General features: G+C 41.8%; 1 protein-coding gene across 1 annotated transcript in view; it reads right to left on the bottom strand.

Annotated features, from left to right (window-relative positions):
• Nucleotides 1-740: 740 nt before the first annotated feature.
• GPCPD1 (glycerophosphocholine phosphodiesterase 1) overlaps nucleotides 741-10806 on the bottom strand; it is a 116051-nt gene continuing 105985 nt past the window's right edge. Inside the window, exons 19-20 of the mRNA XM_073553885.1 lie at nucleotides 9977-10137; nucleotides 741-3610 (exon numbers count right to left, since the gene is read on the bottom strand). Coding sequence (XP_073409986.1) covers nucleotides 3412-3610; nucleotides 9977-10137 — 360 coding nt within the window. The 3' untranslated portion in view covers nucleotides 741-3411. The remainder of the gene's footprint in view (nucleotides 3611-9976; nucleotides 10138-10806) is intronic.

Raw genomic sequence — 10806 nt, 5'->3', positions numbered from 1 at the left:
CTGCGTACCCAATGTTAAAGATAGGGTACGCAGGCCACATGAATAGGCGGAGCTGACATGAGGCGCAACAGGGGGCGGGGATTCACGGAGGAAATCCGCAGCCCTCTGTCCGCAAATGTGAAACTAGCCTAAGATCTTCTGTTTCAGATCAGCTGCAGCGCTCTCTAGTTGAAGGATTGGATTTTCAGGGGGTTGCACATGTTCTTCCAGGTCTTCATGTGGGGTGGATCTGCAGTGCAGTTGATCAATCTCAAGTTGTGATAATAGCTTTCTCTTTATGATATTGAAACGTTGAGTGACTAGTTGTTTCTCAGTTAGTGGACATGCAGGTCTCGTATCCATCCAGTTTCCTCATACGCTTCATATATCCTCTCTCGTTTCATCAGATCCAGGTGCTCTTGCCTTGCCCGTGTATGGTTTGTTCCAGTAGTCCATTTATCATCAGATTGTCATGGTTCCTCGATATCCGACGCAGACTTTGTTAATCTGGGCGACGCCGAGCCGGCATGACTCTCTTTGTTCGGGACACTCATGTTTATTGAGGTAGGCACTATGTTAGTAGTCTTGCCCAAGGGCCACTACTGGTATATTATTTCTAACAGAGTGGAGGGTGGAGAGTTATAGAGATATATATATATATATATATATATATATATATATATATATATATAAATAGCCATCCCAGGTTCAGAAAAAAACAACCCAACACATTAATATAATTAAAAAAAAATAATGCTGAATTCAGAGTGAAGACACTTTATTAAGTAAAAGTAAACACTTATAATGACAAACCCCACAAAAGACAGAAAACCAGCAGACATTAGAGAGATGCTGTAATAAATAAGTGACGTGGCATATCCCCAACATTAACAGATATCAGGAGATGTAGTGAGCACCAGACTGGGTGGTCACAATCACCACATCGCTCCTGAATAACTGAGCAACTGGTTGTCCTGGAATGTGGGTACACATGGATTTCATTGGTCAGGTAAGCAAGTTTACACATATGGAGGCTTTGTTATTTCGGAGGTACCCAAACCGAGGTTTACCACCCAATGAAGGTGCTTATCACCCACTCAAAGATGGCTGTGACTCCCCCCACTGGCAACGTTTTATACTGCAAAGAATGCACACCCCTCTAAGCCTTATCTGTAAGAACAAGAAAGATTTCAAAGCAGCGAAAACATTTTAGTGTCATTGCCTATTTATGCCTGTATCCTGCCTTTTAGTGCAGTATGGAAATGTTACCCATGTCCAATTCAAAGATTTTCCCATTGCTATTGGCACTTTCTCTTGGCAATTGAAAACAAAACAAATAAAAAAAAATGCAGCAACTCTGCAACATGTCAAAAATGCCTAAATGTTACATTTTATAGGGTGATAAGCAGGAGAGGTACGGCTTCAGTCCTTACAGGAACCACGACCAATACATCCATTGTGAACAGATCTCACTGACTTTCCGTGATCAACAGTATAGGCCCCCACTGACACAGAGTACATTTTAGGCTTCAGACCCCTTAGGGAGCTGCTTACATTCCTTTCAGAGCTTGTACCAGGTGGAAGTATAGTCCTTTCATGCACAATGATTTTTTTTTTTTACGTAATATAGTGTGTTTATATGATCACCTACCACAGCCTTCTCCAGAATTCAGTGCCGCTTTGCTACTCTTCAGTGACCTCATGGCTGTTCAGGCTAGCTGGCTCCTCTATGTGTGAGCCAAACGTCTTTTAGGTGTCCTGCAGAAGGTCTGTAGCTCTCGGCCCGATCACGGACCACAATGCATGAACTGGCCACAGTTCTCCAATCACAAGTGTGACAGCCTCATAGAAATACATGAAGTGGTCTCTCTCCAGTTGGGAGACACGAAGCCAGTCCATGCTTTGTGGTCCGTGATCGACCAGAGATCCATGGACGTCTACACAAGCTTTTATAAGTCTAGGGTACCTAGTCTATGATCCATAGACTTACATTGTAAAAGTCACTCCTGGGTCACGCAGAGCGCAGTGTGACCTGAAGAGGTGTGACGTCACATAGAAGAGGACCCGAATGGGGCTGGATCCTGAGGAAGGCAGGTACTACATACACATAAGTATAGGTTTAGTTAAAGAAAAAATGATTCCTTACATTGACCCAGACATCAGTGCACCATATGGTGTGGACATGGAGCCTGCCATCAGTAGCAGAAACACAGTCTGTACACTGACTATGGTGGTGAACCAGAGTTCATGACAAGAGCCAGGTATAAAGTGTAGATGTTTCTTGCTTGCATGTCATAACCTACATCACTACTATGAAACAAATCTGCTGACCCCATTTTATGGGCAGAACATATTGTGGCGAATGGTACAATACACCTAAAATGTAGGCAGGTGTAAGGCGAAGATGTGGCTACACAGATATTAAGGGGCTTGTGCGGAAGACAAAGCTACATTCAATAGGTGGTGCGGATGTACAATATTATCTGCATTGGAGCCTTTCATGGTTGACAGGTTTTGTGCTCAAAGGCTGGATTTACACGACAAGTATTGTGATAATTTCTTATGAATACAATCCGCAAACAAACCGACATAAATACGCATACTATACACACTGGCGTTTTGTAAAAGTGTTTCAGCCCCATGTTTCACCTTTGTGGTTGCAGTCAAAATCAGCAGGAAGAACAAGCATTTACTAAATATATTAGTATCTATGTTCCCTTCTCCCTACAAATATATTAGAAGCATACTTTATTAATATACATGCTGCAAATAACTATCTGCTATGAATACAGGGGCTTCCGAGCAATAAGTGCACCGCCTGAAAGAACTAGACCCCTTATGCCCGTACCTACTGTACTAAGCTCATCTGTCCGAGCAGCATACAAGCAGGCATACACATAAAAAAGAGAAATATATACTACCAGGATACAATACAATAAGCCTGGTGACCATGACACCATATCCCTGTAATTTAATGGAAAAAAAAAATCATAATGCAATGACACATATACACTGTACCACTGCATTTAGCCGTGCAAAAGTCTGCAACTGAGGTAATCCATCAATGGCCAGAAATTATGAATACAGTACAGGGATTAATGTGCCTGCTGTGAGGATAATGAATATTGCACTTGGAGGAAGAATGCAAAAGCCTTCTCTGCTGAGGTACTATGGTTACATGTAGTAATATCATGCTGGGAGGGGGCTACAGGAAACCTCATGACCGGCTCACCGCTTGCACTGATGAAAACTCCTGCATCTGATTCATATACGGGAATGACAACTAGATGTGGCCAAAAAACAAAAATGATAAACGCAGATAACAAACGAGAGGGATTCAAGGTGTGTAATGGGACAACAAAAAGGCTTCGCTATTGCTTTGCTAGAACGAGGATGATGCAGCCCTGAGATGCAGGTGAAAAAGTGCGACAACTAGACCGACAGGTGGTTGGCGACGCCATTGGTTTCTGCGTGAACGCTGTTGTTTGTACAGTTCGTTGCATCACACACAAAGTGATTAACCACTGGGCAGAGGCAGCTCCGGAGCATTTCTGCAGGCAGCTCCTTCTTTAGACGCTCCATTTGTTCAACCTTGAATATGTTTGGTTGTTCTGGGTTCCAGTCGTAAATCCTGAAAGAAAAAATACACGAATAATTGGCGCCACGCATCATGGCCTACTATGCAGCTGGTAGAGGAAATTATGTAATTATTATAGAGGTTCACAGGCAGACATTCTCCTTGGGAAAATAGCAGGGAATAAGGAACGTTCCAAGTCCATGCACCAGATTTATCCAAGGAACTACCATTCGCCAACAGGATGGTCCCATTTAACCCTGGGGCTAATTGTAGTCGTACAACTGAGCCGTGCTATAGAAGTATACATCTGAAAATACTGTTGATGTCAATGTCTGATGGAAGGCACAAACTCCAAGCCATATACATCAGAGTAAATCAAGTAGCCCACAGGGCACATATGGCCCTCTAGTTGTTCCAGACCGGCCTGCAGACTGAGACAGCCGAATGGCTGAAACCAGTGGCCCATGGATCACACCCTGCCCTTGGACCACCGGGGCTCAAACTGTGTATAGAGAGGCTATGTGGGAGCTCTCACTGTATCCTGGGAGATATTTGTGGGCTCACAGTATATAGGGGGCTAAGGCGGCATATAAGGGGATGTCAGCATACTTAATTTTTCTCAATATTAAGTGATACAATTAATATAAAAAATAACGTTACTATTAATATTGAGCATAATTAATTTTAGCCTATTGGTTTGGCCTTCCACAACAGTCATTGTCTCTCATGTTGCCCCTCGAGAAAATGAATTGCCCACCGCTGATTTCCAGCAATGTAGACCCACATGCTGAGCCTTATATATTACATTCATAAGTGGTTTTAATGGCCCGTAAACCATGCACATAACGCTATAGTTACCGGCAGCTCAATCACACAAGCCACAGCTAGGCAAAGTCGAGCAGGGGAAAACCAACAGCAAAATAAGGAGGAACGACATTAAATGTTTCTTTGAATATTTGTCTACAAGTATTCCATTGTATAAGGTTGTAGTTCTCCTGTCTATTATTAATACATGGAAAGCGCACGGTGGGTAGACCTGCTATATATAAATGATGAGTTAACAAAAGTAATAAACGTTGAAGTCTTAATCTACTTTGTATTTCATAATTCCCAATTACTACGTTTACTGATGACTTAAGGAAATTGTGTTTTTTCTTCCAACAGTTATAGGTATAAACCCATCCACCATTCTAGTCCCTGGCAGATTGATAGGTGGAACACTAATATAAGCACAAGCAGTAGGACTCCATGTACAAGTGTCTGCTGCGCCTCTACAATTCTATTCTCCTACAAATGTGATGGTTCCACTATAACAAGGCAGAGAAATAAGAAATTCCCTATAATCATGATGGCCATTTTTTTCTTTAAGAATGCTCCAGTAGCTACAGAAATTAATTTGCTAAAGAGAAAAGCAAAATGTGCACTCTGTGTAACTGCAGACTAATGAATTCCCCCAGAGCACGCACTGTGTGCTTTGGGGATTTGCGGGTTTCAGACCAGTGAACGGAGGCTATGTAAGGAGTTATACATGGCAGTGGGCATGGCTTTAGTCCATACACTTGTATGGAGCAAGTCCGCGCCTAGTAGCCGGGTGGTGGCTGTGTGTATATAACTCATACATACTCTCCGGTCCGGGGTCTGAACTGGTGCGTGCACTGGGGGGAAGTCATTACAGTCACACAGAGTGACTGCAGACTTATCGGTTTAGACCGGAAAACCCCTTTACTTTAGAGTGTCTGTAAAACTATAACTTGAGTAAAGCAAGAGTCGCCCAGTCAGCCTTGGAATTCATCTAAGTACAGAATGCCCTTACTATGTACCATTAGGGAAACTAAATGGTTTAATTTGCCTGTGACCCGACAGGTCAGATTATTATTTATTTATTTTTTTAACCGATGCAAAGAAGAGTTAAAGACTTGGAGTGACTGCAAACGTATAGCCTAAAGGCCCTTTTACATTTAGCGATGCACCAGCGATCCGACCAGCGATCCGACCCGGTCAGGATCGCTGGTGCATCGCTAAATGATCGCTAGTGAGCTCCCACACAGGAAGACCTCACAGCGATTCAGTAGCGATGCAGCGGACGATACTCACCTTTCACACACCGCGATCCTGACGTCCTCCCGCCCGTGTCCACGCGTCGCTCGTCGTCACAGCAGGAAGCCCAGCAGGAAGCTGACGACGAGAAATGGAGCCGCCCAATCTCGCGCGATCAGCGATGGACAGCGGGGGAGCCGGTCATTGGTAAGTATCACACATAGCGATATCGCTAGCAATATCGCTATAACGTCACAAAACCGGTGACGTTATAGCGATATTGCTAGCGATATCGCTTAGTGTAAAACCCCCTTAAGTTCAGACAGCCCCTTTATGTGACTGCAATCTTCTGAATACTCACATTGCAGGCACTGTGTGGATTCTCCAGTAGCGGGAGCGTTATCACAAGTATGTGATTTCATACACGAGGTCACATGTCGATTAGAAAGGTGCAGTCTTGTCCAATGCAAGCAAATTGAGTGAGGACAGACGTCTAGTTGGAATGTGGCAGGGAGTATACAAATCGCATACTTGTGGTCACCTGACATCCGCTCCCTGAGAATCAACATAGCACGCAATGCACAGGGTGTGAGGATCCACATGTGGAGTGACTGCAGACTTGTAGAGTAAGGTCGGACAATCCTTTTAAGCAAGGGCTACATAGTGACATGTTCTCGCGCTACCATTTTAAAGCTTTTGCTTTGCTGTAAACAGTCATGCTGCGTGCACGTGACATTGAAGTCTATGGCAAGTGTGTCGCATGTAAATTGTGACCAGTAACGGAAAATCCAACACATTTAGAAAATATTTGTGACTGTCAGATTACAACGTGATTCCAAAGGAAATCATTACATCCAATGTTTCAACATGTCACCATGTAGCCTTGCTTATAGCCGCCTACTTTGGGCTGGTATTATTGTCTGTACGGACACTGGTCATTATAGTATGTGAGCTGATTGACAAAGCAGTTCAGATACACATAAAAAGGTCGCTCGCTATAGAAGCAACACACAGCAAAGCAACATCCTTAGCAGAACAAGTTATATGATAAGTGCACGCTGTCACCACTGTCGTGAGTCAGCACAGCCGGTTTCCCTCTAGTCGTTTCTAGTACGATCGTGCTCCCTTGTACAGGAAATTCTGATACAGGCTAGGATTATTTCCAGGTTTCTCCTACAACTATGATCCACAAATATGGGAAATTTTATGTCAGTCATTAATCGATTAATTATGCTTTAAGTTACAGAAAACTGAGATATGTAGATAGAAAAAATTTGCATTCACTCCAGATGGAGTTTTCTATTATATTATTGGCTGAACATGCCAATTTTGCTAGGACCAGCTAACCATCTAAAGTATGGTGGGGCTGCTGATTCTTTGTCCTTTAGGAGAGATAAGGAGTCTCAGACATTTTCCCGCAGTCTGCAGGGCTAGTACGGAATCCTGGCAGACACTATTCCACATGAATGGTCTTACAGGAAGCAAGTACAAGAAGGTGAAAGAGCGTTCACCAATCTGTTCATGGTTAATAAGACATTATATATACACCTTACATGTGAAATCTGTTGGCTAGTTATGTATGTATACATTACCCCATTATCACAAATTAGCCCAGCAAATACAGATCAAAATACGCAAACGTGAGCTGCCCCCCCCCCTCTTAAAAATAATGTAAATCAGAAATGGCTGGATGACTTTATATCTTGCGCAGTTTCACCACACATTCCTGTGATCAGATCAGACCGATATACTATCGATGTCCACAGACTATTTATTCCGATTTGGGTCATTAATAAACTAGGGAAAATATTCTGTAGGTAACACTCAACGAGATTTGGGGCTTTAAAAGGTATTTGCATTATGAAGATACAGTTATTAATATAACTTGTTCTGTAAAAAAACAAAACAAAAAAAAACGCATTCATGCATCCAATACCAGGGTACAGTGTAAGACCTGAGAACGTCTACGTCACAGACGCTTTAAATGCAAGACGATCAAACCAAGGAAATTCTGTAAGAAGATTAAAAAAAAAAACAGCAGAGAAAAAAAAAAAATACTCAAACGACGCTAAAAAAGTCAGTGCAGCCATTGCTCATGATCAGACTTGGGGCCAATTGATTCAGAAGACGAATCAGTCTTTTGGCCATAACAGGTAACAGTAGCCGTAGACGGGAGCAGTGATATCTCGTACCTGATGGCATCCGCAGCCCTTCTTTAGATTAGACTAACGTTCTTCCATGCTAGCTATTCGAAAGAAGAGCCACCGATGTCATAACAAAAAAAGGGTCAGTTCTCACAGATTCAGTCCAGAGGCCACAAATGGACCGGGTCCTGAAAACTGACTCACCAACTCTAATCACAGTCAAAACCCAACTAATGGGAAGCAAAAAAAATACAATGCTATGAAGTTATTAACTAAACCTTTAATGGGGTATTCCAGCCTAATGCATCCATCATCCATGCTCAGGATAGGTGATAAATGATAGATCAGTAAGGGTCTAGTGGCTCGGACCCCTCAGCGATTGCTACGGTGCTGCCCAGCGGTAGAGCGCATCTCCATCAATGAAATCGACCATAAATCAAGAGGTAAGGCGCATACTCGACTGACGCTATATTCAAGAATCTTAGCAGCTGTGGACCCCCACAATCTTTTATTTATCACCCATCTATGCACACTCCTGTATTACACCTCTGGTTATCCTCATAGTTGTACAGACTCATAAGACAGCACAGATAAAAAAAAAGGTCCTACTGTACCTCAATCTTTCACAGGTATAGATTTATTTTTTCTATTGGATTTCACATAATGCCAAAATAAATTTTGTGGCATGCTCACATGACGAATTGCAGTTCTATTCTCCTCCTTAAAAAAAAAGTATTACTTCCCTATTACATTTGCCATCGAAGGGCTTGTGCGGGCTTAGAGAAACAAAGCTGCTGACTTCTAGAAAGAACGCATTATCTTCTCACAGGTTGTGTGTGGTATTGCAGATTAGCTCCATTCACTTCAAAGGAGATGGTTATAGAAATCTTATATTAATCTTTGATAGCTTAATACTATATTCATTATTTTGCGGACATGTAAGATCTTCTTGTGTGGTGATGTATTTTACCAGAATGTCTTTGTGGGATGTTCAAGGCTCGGAAATGTTCTTACTCCAAGACATGTGGATGGTTTATTAAAACAATGTACTCACTGAAAATATTCACTTGTGAGGAAAAGTTTCTCTCGTAGTAATGGAAATGTTCCAAATGTATGTAACAATGTCCTTTAATGTTGATTATAAAAATAGATGTAACCCTAGAAGAGGGAGACACTCTGCCTTATGCTTTCGGAGGTGATTTTTTGAGCGGTCTCCTCATATGAGAAATAAACCTGGGTGTTGATTCGACCTCAGCTGTCTCCGGCTATTTCATTCTATAGAAGGGAGATTTTCCTGATAGAGGGGAGATGCAATATCAGACACAACCCGTGAAACAAGTGTGGATGTTTGTAGAAGAAAGTAGCCATGCGTTTTCCTAAATTTTTACAAACCCTTTAAATGGATAATTTGAGATAAGCAAAACGATTCGCACTACCCTGTTACGGCGTACAATTCACTAATCTGTGGCAGCCAGATCAGGACCGTGAGAACTTCCTCAGCCAACACTTGTAAGTCGGTATCCTGCACCTTGTGCAATTACTAGGCTCCTGATCATCATGACATTACAGGGGCCCAGTAATTGCAAACATGCCTGCATCCCAGCGCCAGAAGAGGAAGTTTGCGCTGCCCTTGTCCGGCTGCCATAGAATGCCAAAGTGGACGTCAGACCGGGTATTGTGAATCATTTGCTGGTTCTGTGCATTTGTTTAATGAAATAATCCCAGAAAATCAGTGACAGTGTTATATCTAGTGTGAGACGTGAAAGTGTGAAGCACAACACAGGGATACTCTGCTGCCCTGTGTACCCCGGCCCACAGGCTTTTATCGAGGAATTAGAAGGTATCTGTTGTGGCCCGGAGTGCAGCTTTTGTCACTAGAATTGTGTGTCTATGTGATGGTTTGCACAACTGTTTACAATGGAGCCCAAAATGACAATTTCGATATGCAGGAATGATTTTCATCAGAAAATTCACCTTTTACCAGGTTTTAGTGTTAAATATATGTTTATAAACTTGTTTCCAAATAATTATCTGCATTAAAAATAAACAAAAAATTAAAAAAATATATATATTTTAGATAAAAATGTGACTTAAATAAAAGGTAGTTTTTTTTAATGATAATTTTAAATAAATCATGATATGTGATACTTTCAGTGAATATTTTAGTTGAATATTTTCTTATCCTAACTGGGCAAACAAAACAAAGTTCAAAAATCTGCATATCAAGCAAAAACAGTACCTGTCATAGATGAGTCCATCAATGCCATATTCTCTCATAAGCCTCCGATTCTCAGGGTCATTGGTATCATCGCCCCAGCAAAATATTACTAAGCCCTTTGACTTTGCTTCTGGAATATAATGTGGATTTTTCAGTAGATCCTCAGTATGGACATTTATTCCCTAGATAAATATAATATAGAAAAAGAAAAAAAAAAAAAAAAAAAAAAAAAAAAGGACAACATTAAAATAATAATAATGAAAAAAAATAGAATACAACAGTGCCTAAGGGTGTATGCAGACGCTGCGGAATCCGCACGGCTTTTGCAAAAACCGCAGATAAACCGCAGGATTCACCATCACCACAATGGTGGAGATAGGAACCCGCTGCGGATTCCGCAGAAAGAATTGACATGTCAATTCTTTCTGCGGTTTCAAAACTGCAGCAAATCCGCGCGGATTTTTCCGCAACGTCTACACAGCGTTTTTTTTTACCATTCATTTGAATGGTACTGTACACCGCAGCGGGTCCACAGCGGCCAAAACTGCTGCGGAAACGCAGCGGAATCCGCAGCGTGTGCACATACCCTAATAGGACTACGCATACGGCCATACTGATTTTGGCCTTTACATAGCAGCAGGGAGCTTCAATGAAAGTCATTTACCAAATGACGCCTCTAGATTTATTTTTTTATTTTATTTGCTTACATAGCACCAATAATTGCACAGTGCTTTACAGGAATCATTACGTTTACCTCTATGACAATATTTTGGTTAAGGGCAGCCATCTCCCAACCACTCCAAAATTACAGAACTTAGATGCATCATTCGATTCGTTATTATAGCATTTTA

This window comes from Dendrobates tinctorius, unplaced genomic scaffold (assembly GCF_039654945.1).
Source record: "Dendrobates tinctorius isolate UK_male_01 unplaced genomic scaffold, ASM3965494v1 ptg000203l, whole genome shotgun sequence".
Classification (NCBI taxonomy): domain Eukaryota; kingdom Metazoa; phylum Chordata; class Amphibia; order Anura; family Dendrobatidae; genus Dendrobates; species Dendrobates tinctorius.
Note: the sequence above shows the minus strand (reverse complement) of the source record. Positions and strands in the feature narration are given on the sequence as shown.